Source organism: Alnus glutinosa, chromosome 13 (genome assembly GCF_958979055.1).
Source record: "Alnus glutinosa chromosome 13, dhAlnGlut1.1, whole genome shotgun sequence".
In the NCBI taxonomy this organism is placed as follows: Eukaryota; Viridiplantae; Streptophyta; class Magnoliopsida; order Fagales; family Betulaceae; genus Alnus; species Alnus glutinosa.
In genome coordinates, this window is record NC_084898.1 from 20,954,467 (window position 1) to 20,973,553 (window position 19,087).

General features: G+C 33.7%; 3 protein-coding genes across 3 annotated transcripts; 1 reads left to right on the forward strand and 2 right to left on the reverse strand.

Moving 5' to 3' along the window:
* Window positions 1-225: 225 nt before the first annotated feature.
* On the forward strand, window positions 226-5,035 carry LOC133854381 (isoflavone reductase homolog). Its single transcript, XM_062290566.1, has 4 exons — window positions 226-604; window positions 4,024-4,264; window positions 4,345-4,548; window positions 4,684-5,035. Exons 1-4 carry the CDS (start codon window positions 254-256, stop codon window positions 4,845-4,847), a joined length of 960 nt encoding a protein of 319 aa, XP_062146550.1. The 5' UTR covers window positions 226-253; the 3' UTR covers window positions 4,848-5,035.
* Window positions 5,036-5,834: 799 nt separating this feature from the next.
* LOC133853964 (uncharacterized) lies at window positions 5,835-7,836 on the reverse strand. Its single transcript, XM_062289984.1, has 4 exons — window positions 7,703-7,836; window positions 6,517-6,717; window positions 6,345-6,453; window positions 5,835-6,284 (listed from the first exon to the last, which is right to left on the reverse strand). Exons 1-4 carry the CDS (start codon window positions 7,834-7,836, stop codon window positions 5,835-5,837), a joined length of 894 nt encoding a protein of 297 aa, XP_062145968.1.
* A 3,129-nt stretch (window positions 7,837-10,965) lies between these two features.
* On the reverse strand, window positions 10,966-18,530 carry LOC133853766 (myb family transcription factor PHL11). Its single transcript, XM_062289789.1, has 6 exons — window positions 18,082-18,530; window positions 17,001-17,077; window positions 16,818-16,884; window positions 16,090-16,165; window positions 11,658-11,727; window positions 10,966-11,511 (listed from the first exon to the last, which is right to left on the reverse strand). The coding sequence occupies exons 1-6, from the start codon at window positions 18,233-18,235 to the stop codon at window positions 11,107-11,109; spliced, it is 849 nt and encodes a 282-aa protein (XP_062145773.1). The 5' UTR covers window positions 18,236-18,530; the 3' UTR covers window positions 10,966-11,106.
* Window positions 18,531-19,087: the final 557 nt, after the last annotated feature.

The window sequence follows — 19,087 nt, forward strand, 5'->3', positions numbered from 1 at the left end:
CCATATATAATAAAAAAATAAATTTTTATTAAAAAAGTTGGCTTTGATAGGACAACAAAGCCAACCTATTAATAAAAAATTATTTTTTTATAATAAAATGCTCACAGGGGACGGATGAGCGTCCCCTGCAAGTCTCCACTGATTTTGTGCTCCAAAAGTCAAAAAGTCCAAAAAAAAAAAAAAAAAAAAAAAACCTATTATTAAGCTCTATAAAAACCCTTGTTTCAGTGAAGAGTTTTGGGACCAATATTACATGCATACAAGAGAAGAGGGAATGGGAAAGAGCAAGGTTCTTGTTGTGGGGGGTACTGGGTATATAGGGAGGAGGATGGTGATGGCAAGCCTTTCCCAGGGCCACACAACCTATGTTCTTCAAAGGCCTGAGACTGGTCTTGACATTGACAAAGCACAAATGCTACTGTCGTTTAAGAAGCACGGCGCCCGCCTTGTCGAAGGCTCGTTTTCCGATCACCGGAGCCTTGTCGACGCCTTAAAACTGGTCGACGTCGTTATCTGCACCATGTCCGGGGTGCATTTCCGGTCTCACAACCTTTTGTTGCAGCTCCAGCTTGTTGAGGCCATCAAAGAAGCAGGAAACATTAAGGTATGTATGTACGTCCTCTTCCTTATATAATTATAGAAGGCAAGAAACTAATATATGTATTTTTTCTTCCACTAATATTTAACAATTACAAGTTTGATAAAATTATATATTCATCAATTAATTTCAAATTCTACTAAAGGTTATTGATAATAATAAAACAAATATTTAACAAGCAGAGAACATAATTTTTGTTAGATCTCGATCTCGTATTCTGCTCCCAATAAAAGAAATGCAAAAAAGAAAGATAATAAGGCCCACTCTCTCCAATATTGTATTTTTCTCTATCTTTTATTTGATAAAATTTTATTTGAAAATTCATAAATCTTTTGAAATTTGTGAGAATCAGTATCTAATTTCAAATTACTGTTTGGTAGGTAAAATCTGTTAATATATTAGATAGGGATTTACTAGTAATTTGAAATTTGCTATATCCAGCTAATTAATCTAGTAATTATGAGAAGAATATTAAGTAAAATCCTCTCTCTGCAAATATAGAAAAACATAAAATTAAGAAGGTTAGAATCTTCAACATCTCTTAGGTAACTCCACGGTGAACCACAAAAGAGTAATTAGGTGCATGGATACAGCTATGTACAAGAAGAAATTCCAAGTATATTTATTAAATATATGATAGTTTATTATTATATAATTAAGATAAAGTAATTATGAAAATTAGTAATTGATTTTTTTTTTTTTTAAAGCATTGTAATTTCAAAACTAATTTTTACTATTAGATCATTCATGTTATATCACATTTATATAACAATTTAGTAAATAACATTATTAATAATAAAGTGTGAACATTAATCATTGCCGAGCTCGACCACCCATGTGGGCGGCTGGCCTGGTTTGTGAGAATCTTTTAAAAGTTATGGGAATGAGTATCAATAATTTCAAAATACTGTTTGGCAGTGAATAAAATAATTGTGATCTGCTGATGGGAATGCTTCAGAAATGTGTGGGGGGAATCTTCAATAATGTTCATATGACAAGACTGAAAAGACTTACCTAGACTTGACTTTTACTAGTTAATGTTGTTATCAAGGGAATATATCAACCCAATAATTATGTTTACCAGAAAATTAAAAGAGAATTAGAAGAAGAAGAAGAAAAAAAAAAAGAGACTAATTATGCAAGTACAAATCAATTAGTCATTCATATGGACCTCATTATTTGTGTATATATATATATATAGTAAACAATTGGATGGTGGGTGGGTGAATAATGAATATGACAGTTAGCTGTCGCACTCAATATTTTTTATTTTTTATTTTTAATTAAAAAGGTAAACTATACCTTCCACTTATTAAATTATTATATTTCATTCCCAGCCCACTTTCCAAATTTTAAATCGTTTCAATTATCTGTGAATTTGAAATTTGAGGAACTTCTGTCCAAATCATGTTAATTTGGACAAAACACATAGATGAAGTGTCTTAAACATGCTACGACTTTTGGAAATTCCAAAACCACACGCTATATACAAGTCTACAACTATCATAAATCCAATTTCCAAAAATTCAAAATCCACCCCAATGGCCTACCGGCATCGATCAACACCAGTCTCACCTATAAAGGGAGCGTTTATGATGTAATCATAATTATATGGTTTTGCAAGAGTCGAGTTCGAGTTTAATAAGGAATAAATTAATATCTAATAAGAGGTTAATTTGATTTCGATTCTTTTTAGTAGAGTTTGAGTTTTATACTAGAATTAATAGAATCAGTTTTAATCACAGTCGGTCACTTATATGATTTAAGACTAGTCTTATTTGGATTAGTAATTCTCTTTGTAAAGGGGAGACTATTAATTAATGCAGAAGGATGCTTGAGAAAATTATGCGGTTGGCAAAAAATTTAGGTTTTCTCTATGAATCTAAATGTTTAGGTTTTCTTACGAATCTAAAGGTTTAGGATCTTTTTATGAATCTACTATGTTACTAGTACGTAGGCTTGCATGATCAGTTTAACCTCACAGTTTTGCAAGCTAAAAGCGTATTTTTAATCAAAACTGCATAAAGTGTCCTATTTGAAAATGTGAAAAACCTACATTTTTTATTTTTTATTTTTTGATCACAGTGCCTTCATCTTCTTCATTGTTGAGGAATAATCCCCACAATACAAGCACAAGAGCAGAAACACAATCTCAACGCCCAAAGGCGAGAAAACAAAGCCTTAAGGCCATCAGAGTGAACTAGAGATGAAGAATCTCTACCCACAAAACCAGGAAAAACTTGGCTTAAAGCAGCTACCAAATGATAAACTGTGAATACAATGAAGAATATACAAATAAAAGCAAACAGAAACTCAGAAAACAAGCTCCGGGAAGGAAACGACCGCTAGAGTCGGCACGTGTAAAGCACGTATCTTCAATATATAGATTAGCTACATTTTTCTCCCAGACAATTTCTTTAACTCAATCTCTAAAAGTATTATCACGTGTAATTTTTGAGAATTTGGAAGGCAAGTATTTTTATATTTATTTTTGTATTTGTGATATAAAAAAATATGTATTTTTCACATGCTAAGAAATCTATGTTATTTTTAGAAATTGAATTTAGAAAATTTTCATACAATCTAATTTATACGAAATTTCTGTCTTTTATTTAAAAGCAAAGAATTGTCAACATATCCATTAACGTATAGATCGAGAAATGTTATACACGCTCTCACTGCCACACTCTCAATTTTACTATTTGATTTGACACTAAAAATTAATTTCACCTAAAAAAATGTGCATTCAAGAGTGAGAGCAGCATTTCTAGCTGGTGAAAGGTTTGAAGGTTGTGGTTGGGATTGGTGACTCATTAGGAGGGTTTGTTGGTGAAGTGGTAGGTGAAGAAGCCTAGGATTGTTGGGGGATCGACCACGTGGATGAGGTTGCTTTGGTTTTGGTTTTTTATTTTTTTATTTTTTTAGCGATACAAAGTACCAAGGGGAAGTTAGGTTGCTCTGGTTACGTACCAAAGAAGAAAAAGAGACGAAAGAGATTTGGAAATTTACATTTATCCTTTCTAATTAACATTCAATTTTTAATATTTTGTAAACTTTAAAAATTTACAACTTACCGTTAAATCCTAAAAAAAAAAAAAAAAAAAGGAAAAAAAGAAGAAGAAGAAGATAAAATATCCATCATACCCCTATTATTTGTATGAAAATAAAAGTCTGCCATTAGATTAAAATATTCCAAGTAAAGATATATGGAGTTTTTTTTTTTTTTTAAAAAAAAAATTCTTCAAAACTTTAAAAGGGTACAATATATATATATATATATATATATATATTCACCCTTCAAACTGTCTAAAACTTTGAATTATTTTAGCAACATAAAATATGTATGAATTTGTGTTAATTTTTTGAGTTTAATTGTGTAATTAATTATATAAACATTTAATATTATATTACAAAAAAATGTGTAGCGTTTCTTGCCATCAGAGTTTGGAATGGACGCGGCGAGGATGGGAGAAGCTCTGGAGCCAGGAAGAGTGACATTTGATGAGAAGATGAGAGTGAGAAAAGCAATAGAGGATGCCAAAATCCCTTTTACTTATGTCTCTGCTAACTGCTTTGCTGGTTACTTCGTTGGCAACCTCTCTCAAATGGGAACACTTTTTCCTCCAAAACAATATGTCAATATATATGGAGATGGCAATGCAAAAGGTATGTATGTACCATGCAACAAATATGTTATATATATATATATATATATATTAATTGGAAAGAGTATTTGGTGCGTGCAGTGGTTTTTATGGATGAAGACGACGTCGCAACGTACACAATTAAGACAATAGATGATCCTCGAACCCTCAACAAAATAGTATACCTTCGGCCACCGGAAAACATTTTGTCCCAAAGAGAATTAGTTGAGAAGTGGGAAAACCTCGTTGGAAAGAAATTAGAAAAGATTACCATTTCAGCAGACGACTTCCTTGCCTCCATGAAAGGTACGTACTTACGTAAAAATGGGGCTTTAATTTGCATGCATGCATGCATGCATAATATATTAATGCATTAATTATTTTAATTAATTTTGTATTTTGTATTTTGTTTAATTAATTAAAGTAAGTGCATGCATGCAGGACTGGATTTTGCAAGCCAGGTAGGAGTTGGGCATTTCTATCACATTTTCTATGAAGGTTGTTTGACAAACTTTGAAATAGGGGAAGGGGGAGAAGAAGCTTCAAAGCTGTATCCAGATGTCAAATACAAACGCATGGATGAATACCTAACCCTCTATCTATAACAACTATATGCATGCATGCATCCATCTACAGGAGTTCACTAATAATGTTGAACAATAATTAAGTTTTAATTAAGGAATTGCTAAACAATATTATATATTCATCATGGGACTCGAGGAATTAAGTGTACGTTCCTTAAACTCCCTATGTTTGTAATCATATTAATTACATGCATCAAGGTTTTGCTTTAGCTTGTGTTTGTTCTCTTTTTTTTTTTTTTTTAATAAAAAAAAAATATATTCCTTTTACTTTGAACCGGTGCATTGAGTCACGCTATTATACTTAATTATCTGAGTCACGGTTTTATATAAGCCCTTTTGTTTGAGGGTGAAAAGGCGGTTGATGAACTTTGATAACTACTTTAAGCGGTTAATTAGCAGTTATTAAACTTATAATTGAACTGCTAACCGCTTTTATTAAGTTGGGTCTTTTGAGTGTTGGGCTTTTTTTGGGCTCACTCTTTTTGAGTGTTAACTTTTCAAGGCCATTACTCCCTATAACAACAGCATACCATCTTTTACATCTATCACCAAAGACTAAAAAGAGAAAAATGGGGGAAAAAAGAAAAAGAAAAATATTTTTTTTTCTTTTTTTTTTTGCTTTCTTATATATACACACCAAAATGATGTCGTTTTATGTGTGTATATATATAAAATATTATATATGGGTAAGCGGTTAGCAGTTATTAACCGTCTTTGCTTACCCCTAAAACTGCAAACTGCCCTGCTTTAGGTGATTAACGATTTTTTTCCAACCGCCTACAAAAGCAATTAGGCGGTTAACGGTTTAGGGTAGTTAATAGCCGCCCGCTTTTTCAGTTCTAATTTTTTTTTTTGGATGAATTAAAACCATATTATAACCAAAACTAACGTCTTACAACTCTCCAGAAACTGGACCACAATTACATCAAGGCAAAAGCCTTACACGCTGAAAACAACAACACAAACAACAAGAACTGACAAACCAGCAAAACCTCCAGAAACTTAAACTCAGTTACAGCAAGATAAAAGGTTCCATTTAGCCACAAGAACCTTCTGTTTATTAAGTCTCTTAAAATGCCCTTTAGCCATAATCCTCATCCCGACTTCCCATCGAACTTGAGCCAAAATTGCTTCCTCCGTCCGAGGATTATTACTATGTAAGAGGGCATTACGTTGCTGCCATAGGTGATACACTACAGCAGAAAAACAAAGTCTTCCCAAACATGACTGTAGACTTTTTCCCCTGAACACTTTAGGACCCCAAATTTCAACATCATTCCAACTAGTCAGAACATTAACGAAGGAACAATCACTCATGATTTCCATCCAAATCCTTCTACTGAAACTACAACCAAAGAAGAGATGGTCTCTGTTCTCCTGATGAGCATAGCAAAACATGCAAAGAATCGAACCCGAATACCCCCAAGCACACATCTTGTGCCTAGTAACAACAATGTCCTGAAATAGCAGCCATAAGAAGAATGCATGCTTCAGTATAGCCATAGACCACTAGACAACCTTCCACCAAGGAACCTCCTGACTTCTACTCTTCATATTCTCCCAAGCATTTGCACAAGAGTGTTTCCCATTCTTGGATTCCCAGATAAGCTGATCTTCTCCCCACAACCTTATATCCGGAAGATTACATTGAATCTCAACAATATCATCAAACCTTGCAAAAGGCTAGTACCATTCCCCATTCCTGATTATGGTACACAATTTAGCATTCATGGATAAACCTGAATCATAAATTGCCCTATATCCAAATTTATCCAAAAGACACCCTGCTGGATGCCGCTTGTTCAGCCAAAGAAAAATCTTCCTCCCATCACCAACTTGGTATCTAATAAACCTCTTAGCAATGTCCCGGATCTTCAACAACTTCTTCCAACTCCAAGAGCAAGAAGAAGGAATAGAAACATTCCAAAAACATCTACCCTTGAGCCAATTTAAATCAACCCAAGCAACCCAAAGCGAGCCAGCTTTAGTGAAGAGGTTCCAAATATGATTAAGCATTGTAGCTTGGTTCCAAACCTCAATCTTTTTTATCCCAAGACCCCCTTCTTTTTTAGGGAAACAAATCTTATCCCAATTTTTCAATTCTAATTTTGTTTACAACATTGTTTTTCTTTCTTTATTAAGCTCATATTTTAGCAGAGATGTACAATGAAAATGGTCACAACTAGTATTTTTCGTGCAAGAAATTGTTCTCAATGTCACTCATCCTAGTCTAGTTTGGCATAAACATCAACTTTTGCCAAAAGTCACTATAAAAAAAAATGAGTTTTAGGATTGACACCATTTTTGTGGCTAAACGTCTAATGGAGGTTTGAGCAGAGGAAGGATGATTCAAGAAGGGGTACCTACAACTCTGCTAGTACTTGAGAGTTTGCTTGACTCTCGCTAGATAATCGCTCAATCGAAAATGCGATTAGATTTTCGCTCAAGTGTCTCTCGATCATTCGCTTGACCTTCGCTCGAGCAGATTTGCGATAATAGTTTCACTCGAGCGAGTTTGCGATTATCTTGAAAAGCAGTAACTCATTTGTTAGGGGACCAAACTAAAATGCAATAATAAACAATTATTATTATTATTTTTTTTTTTAAAAAAAAAAAAAGAAAGAAAGAAAGAAAAAGAAAAAGAAAAAGAAGGAGAAGAAGAGAAAAACCACGAAAGTTCATGCCTATACTATTTTCATGCAATATAGAGATGAACTGTCAAATTGGAGATTAGAGTGATTTTATGATTGCAGCGCAAAAAAGAATTGAGAGTAGCATATTATGATCAGAGTTTGCTAGAAAAAAATAATGAATAAATTGAGCTAACATGCGCTATGGGCTTCTTTTCGTTTTGAAAATGTCAACTCTCTACCTACTAGCTGTAACAGTGTACAGTTGTAGGTGATAAAGTCGGAGAAGCAATAGTAGTAGCCAGAATTCTAGCCAATAGAGAAGCTGCACTTTGAATGCCAGTAGAATCTGCAACCTGAGAAACATCAGTAGAATCCATAGTCCCCTGAGAAATACTAGGAGAAGAAGATTGCAGTGCAGCCGGAGTTCCAGATACCGATCCCAACAAAATCGGAGCCGAATTGTTCAGTGTACCAATAGAGAAACCGTGTCCAAACGATCTTGAAAGCTAGTTAAGGGGCTCAATGGGGGAGAAGAGTCCGCTTCTTCGAAGGAGGGTTGAAGAACTCAATGATGTCGGAGAAAGAGACACACTTCTTCTCGGTGAGCAGCTGAGTGGATAAAGGTAGGAGGGAGGGGGGGGGGGGGGGGGAGGAGCGGGAGGAGAGGGTGAAAAACCAGAGGCCAGAGGTGGTGATGAGGGGCTATAGGGGCGTAGTGGCGGAGCAGGTTTGGGGGGATAAGGGTGAAATCTGGTGAAGTGTGGGTAGGAGGAAGAGGACTTACGAGTGGGTTGGGCTTGTGGGTTGGAGGCCCAAATCGGAAGCGATTTGGAAGGGTGGGGGAGGAAAAAATAACTTGGGCTAGGCGTGGGTTTTATAGGATGGGCTGGTAAGGTTAGTTCTTCAAGATTTTTCTTGAGGTCAATCTCAGGATCTTCCCTAATATCTTCCCATCTTAGGAGGGAAGTACCTTCAAGCAGGGGCAGAGCTAGGATTTAGGATTTTGGGGGGGGGGGGGCAAAATTATAAAAATAACAAAATTTAGGGGTAAAATAAAATATATATATATATATATATATATATATATATATATATATATATATATATATATATATATATATATATATATATATATATATATATATATATATATATATATATTTTAGGAATTTTTTTTTTTTTGGGGGAAACCCCTGGCCTTAGGGGGGGGCAGGCCCTCCCAAGGCCAGGGGTAGCTTTGTCCCTGCCTTCAAGCCTCTCTATTGTGTCTTCTCCTCACGGAGTTAAAATATCATAAAGGCTTGCTTCTACATACTGAGCCTTGGAAGGCTTAAATGGCGTAAGATTGGCGTTGATTCTGACGGGCTTCCCATTTAGTCTTCCCTTGACACACAAGTGAAATGTGGATGGCACCAATTTGTGCTTGTAAAGGCATGGTCGTCCGAGTAGAACATGATAAGCTAATTTTGAATCAATAACATTAAATCTCATGAGGAAGGTTAACATGTAAATCAAGTTAAAAGTCGAACCTTATCATACTAAGGCCTAGTCATCCTCATCCTATACATTTCCCCTTAGATATAGCACAAGCTCAAATATTTTTCTTTAGTAACAATTTCTTTTCGCGATTAATTGGTCACAGACTATTTCTATAAGGACGTGATAAGCAACAAATTGACAACAAAAATTTTGTTCACTGTTTTTCCTTTTGAGAAAGTGTCTTTAAACATTGGTGGTTAAATCAAATGGAATGCCACATTCTGTAAGTCCTCAATTCGAACTAACTTGGACGACACTTAGGACGCGAGGTTCTGTACAGTTTTTCAACCTTATCTTTATAGCCCATTTTTATCGAATAAACATTGAAATTTGAATATTTTCATGAAATACAACATTGTATAATTTTAAATTATCTTTCCAACGCCACCAAGTTTATCTTTATCTTATTTTGGAATCGAAAGTTAAAATCATTTTACTCAGACTAGGTCAATGTTGGACAGCATGAATGACCATGAATTCTCATGTCTTGAATTAACTTTTTCACCGAGTTAACCCTAGACTAAAAACTTACAGCAAAACATGTTTTGACACTGAATTTGCCATTACTAAAAACCTAACGATTCAACTGCCCAATCTAGTCTAGATGTACATGGTCGCGCGCTTGGCCAATTGCCCACTATAATATTCTTTGGGGTACATGATCATATGCTGATAAATTTCCCGATCATTATATGCTTTGGAGTACATGATCGTATAATAAATCAATTGTCCAGTAATCTTGTGCTTTGGCGTATATGATTATATATTGATCAATCACCTTGTTGTCGTGGGTTGCTAGTGTGGGTGCTCCCACGAGCTTTTAGTTACAGTATGACAGCTGTGCTCGTGTGTCAGTGATGGTTGCACCTTGATCAAGTTCCTGGCTACAACCCATGTCTTTTTGTGGGATTATGGGCGTTTAATGAATTTCTAACCATTCAGTCGCACCCATGTATACTGTAGTTTGTCTAGCATTTGCTTTACAACATCATCTTTTTAACTACACATATATTTGAAGGGTTTGTCTTTGTAGGCCTCTCTTTTAGGTAGCTCAGCCAAAATTTGGGCTCTTCTTGTTTTTGGCCTAGACATGATCCCTTTAAAATTGGCCCTCAACACCATCTCTGAGGAGCCTCCCATTAAAAGGGGCATACATCCCTAAGTACGCACGTTCTACACTCATTCTCTTACACATGCACACTCGATCTCCTGATTCACACTCCCTCCATTCAGGTTTTCCTCTCAAGAGAAATTTATTAACTTAGGCATAAGAGGCTTCCTAATCATCTAGGATCAGCGGTTTTTCGGTGACTTTTTCACTTGTTTTGCAAGTGACATGTCGGTAGTTCGACCATCCAAAAATTTGCTTCAATAATACTATTGAGATTGCTCCTAAAAAGATAAATTTTGAATTCCCAAATATAGGTGAAAATCGAGAAGTACAAAAGAAAATGGATATTTCTTATGATTTTTCTAGCATGATGGCTTTCCAACTTATAATAGAAATAGCCCACTAACTAATCTAGGCATGAATTCTCAAAATGTTTAAAAATTATTCAGTACTTAGGGAGTATTACTCCCTCCGATCTCATGTGAATTATAGATGTTACTATGACTCTTACATGTAAGATTCATTTTTGTGTGAGAAGAGAATATTACTTGGGACTAGCGAACCTAAACAAAAGCTTCTTAAGGCTCTTTATTTTATTTAAAAACAAAGTGTTATGTTGTGACAGAAACGTGAAAGCTGTTTTTGTGCTTTTGAGTTTTTGTTGTTTGTTAATGTTTTTGTTTTGAGAAGAAAAAACAGAAATTTTAACAAACGAAGCCTCTGAACTTTAGGGGCTAGGCTTTTTACCTCATAAGAATATTCAAACGACAGAATTTAAGAGACAAGAGAGAATCATTCTCATGTTTTGAAGAGTTAGTAACTTCAAAATATCCCTGCAGAAATTATAAAAGAGGTATTCATCAGTAAATGTATATTATACATCTAAGGTTCTGTCAGTTACAATTGTTAAAGCTCAATGCAAAATTATATAAAGCAGACAATAAAAGATAACTTTTATGTCATCAAATTAAGTGTAAGACATTATATATCCAATTTTCTATCTCCTATAAGCAAGCATCTTGGATTCCAAATCAGCTCCATTTGCAACAACAAAGTCATAGTTTCCTTTTGTGTTCAAGTCAAACTGTATTAAACCCCCCTCAACCTTGAGCTTGGCATCTTTATTTTCTTCATGACCTCCATCTGTGTAAAGATGGATGCCTGATCCATTGGCCTTTCTATAAATTTCATTCATCTCTAGCATGTTTTCTTTTCCATCTCCTTCATTCATATTCTCCATGAGGCTTGATAAAGCCAAATTGAAGTCGGTTAATTGTGCCTTTGTTGCTTCTATAGTACTAGGGCCGTTCATATCAAAGGAAATACTCTTTTGAGCTTTCTCTAATATAGCTTGCAAGTACTTCCCTTGAGCCTCTATTCTCATCTGCAATTTCTTCTGTACCTATTAATAATAATGAATAGATCAACAACATAGAATTTATAACAATTTTATTTTCCATAAAGTAGCAAAATTTGTGACAATTGAACAAATATTACATGAGGCCAAACAAATTAATGTTATAGCTCAACTATCCACAATTGATATACCTCAAGCTGCTCTTGTAATCTTTTCTGAACTTCAAGCTGACACTTAAGTGCTTCTGCAATCGGGATTTCTCTGTTTCATTTGCAGCATTTCTTAGTACATACAAATGTGGCACAATATAAAAAGAGGTCATTGGATTAATCTTAAATGGTACTAGTTCTAAAAATGATCAATAAAAATATAGAACATGTTTGAAATTGCGTTGATAAATAAAACTTTTATTTATAGAAAAAGTTTGAAAGACCTTTTTAGAAAAAAACTGGGTTTTGGCGATTTTCAAGCTTCCGCCAAAACCAAGTTTTGAGCTTTTTTAGAGCAAAAAAGTCAAAAAAAGATGTTTTTAAAGTTTTTTTACCAAATTGACCATTTTTTTGCTTTGTACAACTTTTTGTACTAAATGCACTTTATAAACTCCGCAATTTAAAACAGGTTCTTAAAGTTTTTTAAATTATGTTCTCAATTCCAATTTAAACAGCTCTAATGTGATGCATAGAAAGAACATAGAAGTCACAAGATAAATGTTTTGACGACCTTCTTCTTTGTTTCTCTTTTTTCTTCTATCTTTTGTTAAACATGGTTTCCTCTTAACTAAAATGCAGAAAATAGAAAATCATCACTCATTAGCACATTCTATTTATTGTCATTGTTGTCTAAAATCGACCCTTAACAAGCATTTGTTTTTTATTTTATACACGCATCTAAATTTCAAATGACCTAGTATTGTGAGTTGCTTTAAAGTTGAAAGCATTAAAATCATTTTATTGGAAGCTTTTACAAAAACAATTTAGATAACATAAGTGGTTTATTATCGGTGAAAATGAGAAAAGCCAAAGGAAGCAAATGATAGAACAACAAATAAAAATTATTACGATCGAGACGACAACAAGCAAAGACACGACCTATGTCACGACTCAGGAAGTGCTAGTCATATTTATGTTACTAATCTAATCAATGTTACAATTGGAACTTAACACTTATGCAACACTTTTACAATCCACCCACCTAGACTAATTTTCTAGGTTGTCACAATCTCCCTCACTATTTCAATAGGTCTTGATTAATTTTAAATTAACACCTTCATTTTCTCTACTTTTGTTTCTACTTGGTATATAGCTAACGATTACAAGTTAGGATGTTCTAACAACTTTACATACGAAAAGGAAAAATTAAATATATTTGTTAATGTGTTTTGAAAGATCTTTTTTGTTTTTAGTTTAAAAATATAGCATGATATAACATAAAAGTGAAAAAATGTTTTGTATTTTTAATTATTTGTTAACGTAAATTAATGTCTAATAAAGATAAAAAGTTCAAAGAAATTCCCAAAATCCTAAAAATTAATTTAAATTACCTTGTATTTTTTAAAAAGTAACATTTTAGGTTTTTAGTGTTGGCAAATTCAATATCAAAACATATTTAGTTGTAAGTTTCAAGTTTGAGATCAATATAAAGATTATGCTAAAAGAAGACATATTAGACTTGGTTGTCCGGACACCCTGTGAATATGTCCGGATAGGACTTCTAGAGAGCATCAAAGCATTTGCATGTCCGAACAAATCTTCCAGAGAGCTCCAAAGACTCTCTATGTTCGACAGTTGGTAACCATGTTCGGACATGATTAACAGAGAATTCTCATATGTTGTTATGTCTGGACAGTGCGACATCATGTCCAGACACATGGGGCAATTAGGGTCTCATAACCCTAGTTGCGTTCGGACACCTTAGTGCCTTGTCCGAACGCCACCGCCTATTAACCCTATTTCGTTTGGAACTAGGTTTTTCTTCTAAAGTCGATTTAAATGGACTTCTAGGCACGAATTTATTAAGTGTTCTACTCTAGAATTCAGTGTGCTAAGATAGGGTTTTTTAGACATAATGTGTTAATGTTATATCTCTATTAGAGTTTTGATTATTGATTAACCATTAACCTTGAACAACTTAAGCCTATTAGAGTTCCGATAAAGGAGATCATGTAGGAGAGTTTCAAGAGGTTCTGGGGGGGCTATTGCAGTAGAAGTCAAGTGGTTCGCTTGTCTTGTGCAAGAGAGTGTCAACTTCAAAGTTTTGTATGTGTGAACTTCTTGTAACCTTAATTTTTCTATAGTAAATTAATTTCTGGGTCAGCTACCCCAAAGTGATTTTTCTCATTGAGTTCAAAGAGTTTCCACTTCGTTACCAAATATCTGTGTCAATTGCTTTATTACTTTTTATATTTTGGCGATTGCTTTTTTTTTTTATTTATTTAATTTTTAATTCTGAATTATATTGGCATACATTATTCAACTCCATTTCTAAGTGTTGTTTGGAGTTTGACTATTATTTTTCAATTTGTATATGAGTGGGTTCACTTTGTTTGGATTAAATTTCTGAGTGAGATCCTCGACTTTTTTTGTTATGAATACTTATCAGTCACCTCAAAATGATTTTGATGATGAGTATGACCTTTAGATGGCCTATAACAAGCTCTATAAGGAATGCATAAAATTGATGAAAACCCATAAAAGTTTCCTTAAAAAGCTTAATGATGTTAAGCATGAAAAAAAGTCTTTGGTTACTAAATTGTTTAAATTACATGCCTTAGTTAATCTTTAAAATCTAAAAATATTGTGCTTGTTGAAAATAATAAATCACTTGAGAATGAATTGAAAGATTCTAAGGAACTCTCACATAGACCCTCTAGAGATAATTTGAAAAACTTGGTTTGTGTCCAAAAATATGTTTCTAACAAGCCTAGTATGATTGTTGATAACTTGGGTGCCTCTACTTCGCATGCTTCTAATTATGAAAGAAAGACTTTGTTTGTTAAGCCTGTGAAAGTTGAAGTAAATGCCAATATAGTCTGTTTGGATAAGGGTAAAAATTCTTGCATGAATAACTATGTGAAGCCCAAATTCAAGGCTCATTTAAGGAAACAACCTCAAGCTAAGTTTGTTCTTACATGTTACCATTGTGGGATTATTGGTCACATTAGACCAAATAGTTGTTAGTTGAAATCACAAAGACCTTGGAATAAGAATGATGCTCATAAGAAAGAAAAATGTGTTGTAGAGTCTTGTGTGCCTAGGTATGTCCCCCCACATAGGAGACAAGCTTCTCCAAAGTTTTTCTCTATTTGCCATCATTGTGGCAAAGTTGGTTATAATCGACCTAACTGTTTCAAGTTGAAACCCCACGAGCATAAGAATGATAGTCCATATCCCAATAATAGTTATAAGGGGTTGTGCAACATGATGATGGTGGTTTTGAATAGGTTAGGTGAGTTGGACAAGAGTCACAAAACTGCACCTAGTGCTAAGAAGGCTTGGTTAGGAATGTTGATATTATTCACTCTTTGAAGGGGAGTGGTAGTAGACTCACCTAAAGTTAGATGGTCACATGACATGTCTAAAATCATGGATCATGCATATTCATTTACATCCTAGAGCATATAGTTCTTTGCATTGCATATTTAATTTTTGTGCTTTTGTCTTTCTTACTTTATTTTAGTTTTGCATAAGCATTGCATTTTTTTTTTTTTTTTGTGTTTTATTTTCAATTCTATTTTGATTTTAAAAAAATGGAAAGACAAAAGGACAAAAAAAAGAAGTTTGTTGCTCTCTTCTTCCTAGCTTTGGCTTATGCATCTTGAAAGTTCATGAATTTCTCATGTGTATTCTTTGAATTCAACTCATAATTATCTCTTGAAATGTGCTTATTATGTATGAGTTGATTATTCTTTTAATAGACTAATTTCTTTTCCTAACCATGAGCTTTTGTGGTAAACTTCTCGTATACTGATTTTTTGTGCACTTTAAAACTTTTATTTGAGTTAAGCTTGATTACAAGGGTGAGTATTTGTTAGGCAACCATGTGAGGTAGGTCGACTAGCTTTTCCGTCAAATTAACCAACTCACTAGTTAAACTTATGACCAAAAAATTTCAGCATTCTTTCTATGTGATTTAAGCACCAATGTTTAAAGATATCTTATTCCAAAGAAAGAATGAACATGTTCTATGTCAAATACTTGCTAAACATGTCCCTATAGAAATAGTCAGTGACCAAATCATTACAAAAAGAAACAGTCACTAAAAGAATTTGTTTAAGTTTGTGCTATGTCTTATGCAAGAGAGTGTCAACTTCAAAGGTTTTGTAAGTATGAACTGCTTGTAACTTTTATTCTTCTATAGTTGATTGATTTCTAGGTTAGATACCCTAGAGTGATTTTTCTCTTTGAGTTCAAAGAGTTTTTACTTTTTTACTAAATATTTGTCATATATATATATATATATATATATATATATATATTGTGATTATTTGTTTGTTGTTGATTTAATTTTTAATTCTACATTATATGACATTCACATATCCAAACCCCTTTTCTAAGTATTGTTTGGAGTCTGTCTATTATTCTTCATAACAAAACCTTCAAACATGAGATTAATGGTTTGACATACCCTTTTTCATTATCACCTCTTGAAGAATTGGAACTGGTCCCCGAGGAAGGATTACCAAATTGTACACATGTGCCCCCTAATAAAATAAAGTAAAGAAAAGAAAAGAATATATCAAATGAAATGAAAATAAAAAATAGTGTTCCAAATTTTCTTAAGATATGTTCTATAAATGCAGATAAAATTATTGCTTATGGGGAAACTTTTCAAATTAATTAATTTCTTAATTAGAAAAATTATAATTTAGTCATTTAAACTATCAGTCATTCTACAGATAGTCTTCTGAACTACCAACGCTTGAACTCTGGCCTTTAAACTACCAAAAAGTATTTTTAAAAAAGAAGCCTAATTTGACAAAAAATGCTTATAATACTCTTGACACGTGTTATTTTTCAATTAAAAAAATAATAAAAATTAAATTTCAAAACAAAAAACTAAAACACTAAAAGAAAAAAAAAAATTAAAAAACTTAAAAACTAATTTTTTTCATTTTTTTTTTTAAAAATAGTGTTTGTAGGTAGCCGCCAGCCACCCCAGAGGTGGTCGGTGGCAGCCACCCCAAACACTATTTTTTTTTTTAAGAAAAAAAAGATAAAAAATTAAATATTTTCTTAAAAATGTAAGCAGATAAAATTGTTGCTTCTGGGGGAAACTTTTCAAATTAATTAATTTCTTCGTAGAATTTGTGTGGGAATTCAAAATTATTCTAAACATGAAATTAATGGACTCACCACTGCTCTCTTTGGGTTGTTCTGCCGTACATTGTCTTCGTGACTGCTGCTGTCCAAGTCTGTACTTCTGCATTAATTTTCATTATCTTCGTTATTATGTTACATATAATATTCATGAAACACAAAACAAAAATTATAAAGGAATTTCTTTTCTTTGTTTTCTTTATTTGCAATAATAATTACCTGCAAATGGCTCTTCAAATGGTACAATGTCAAGCCCTTCATGCCCATCAACCTCAACACAGACTTGGGAGTTGCTTCTGAGAAAAAAAAAAAAAAAAATTAAAACCCTCTCCAAATTAACTTTGGAAGAGAAAGTGGAAAACACTCATTTTGAAAATAGTGAAAAGAGACTACAAAAATATCTGTAGACGACTTGCGAACAGATTATGGGGTTAATTAGTGAGTTATTGTTGATGCGTTTGACTTGTTTGATTAAATAAGTCGGGTTAAGGTTGACTTATATAGTCTTATATCTATGCATGACTCAACACGACCTAAACCCAACAAGCGGCATTTAAGGTTGGCAATTTTTGACACAATCCGCAAATCCGACATGAACCAAACTCGAAATTAGTAGGTTAGGGTTGATGAGTCTGACCCATATAATTAAATCTGTCTGGTTAGAGTTGACTTATACAATCTTTTTATATTTATGCATTGACACAACCTAAATTCGACACACGAATACAAATTATAATTACTCCTATATTAAGGTGGTTCTTTTTCATAATTCAGTTTAACAAAATGAAATTTGACAATTACGTTTCTCTTCGATCTTCTTTTACCATGCAGTATAATTCAAGTGAAATACTGCTAGACTATATATATATTCATTAAATTAAAAAAAAAAAAAAAAAAAAAAAGAGGCAAAAATAATTCCAGCACAATATTCGAAACAAGATAAGATTTAATTTCATTCAAAAGGTTGCAATGAAATATAGGAGGAAATGGATTACATGCAGCGTAGATTCAAGGCAATTGATCATGGGGGCTACTATCGATCGTTAACCATAATTTGCAATAATTTATCTTAATTCTTAAAAATAATGCCATATATATATATATATATATTGATGTCCTTGATATATAGTGAACTTAAAAAGAAGAAAGAAAGTAATTAAGAAACAAAAAAAGTAATTAATCATCCAATTAGAGAATTACTTAAAAAAAAAAAAAAAAAAAAAAAAAGAGAGAGAGAGGGAAATCAGAGAATTGTAAGAAGACGAAACAGAGAGAATGAATTAGAAGATAGAGAACGTACTGTCGGGGCCACCAAGATTAGTGACAGCATCGACAAACCGGTCGTGAAGATCAGTCGTCCACCTCAGCCTCGGCTTGGGGTCTCTCGTCATCACCACCCCATTCTCGAACGGATAGCTCCCTCCAATTCCACCGCCATAATTCCTCTCCATCATCAGATCGATCACCAACTCCAATAACTGAAAACGCGGTGGCTCCTCGTTCAAAAACCCAATTCTTTTCTTCCGAAAGCAAATTCGAATTTCCCAGCTAGCTTTTTCACTTTTTCTCTTTCTGTTCGTTAGATTTTTCTCCCGGATTGGTCCTTTTTGACTTTAACGGGAAAAGCGAGGTCCCGAAAGCGGAAAGATGAAAGAGATCGATGCTGTTATTCAGATTAGTGAAGGGAAGAGATCCAAGCTGCTCTCAGAAAGAAGTAAAAAAGCACTGCTTTGTTTCAACTGCTAATCTAATCTAATCTAATCTAATCTAATCTAATTTAATTTAATTTATTACCATTTTTATAATCATTAACGAACATGTAGAGGGAAGCTCGGCGACGAATCTGAAGCGACATGACAGCGTTGTATGGGGAGTAGAATATGTTGGAAAACGTTAACCCAGTTCGATCACACCAGTACATCAGAACCGTTGGATCTTGATTGTACGACAATCGGACGATCGGTGGCCGGGGGACGAAGGGAATCGGCTCCCACGTAGATGCCAGCGTGGAATATTCGGCGCCGAACGAGGGGAATAGAATATTCGAGGATTGACGTGGCACGTTGCAAAAAGGTTCATGTCCCGCATGTGGGAGGATTAATGATGGGACACGTTTCGAAAATTCCGCGACCGACGGGGTTTTGGAGGTGACGGCAGAATATTCCCTCCGGCCTTGAGGAAAAAGGCATCAAGTGAAGTGCGACTCTTTGTTTTTTAACAAAAAAAAATATAAAAAAAATAATTCGCAACTTTTATAATTAAATACTTAAATTTTAAAAAATGTCAATTTAATGAATTTATTTTTT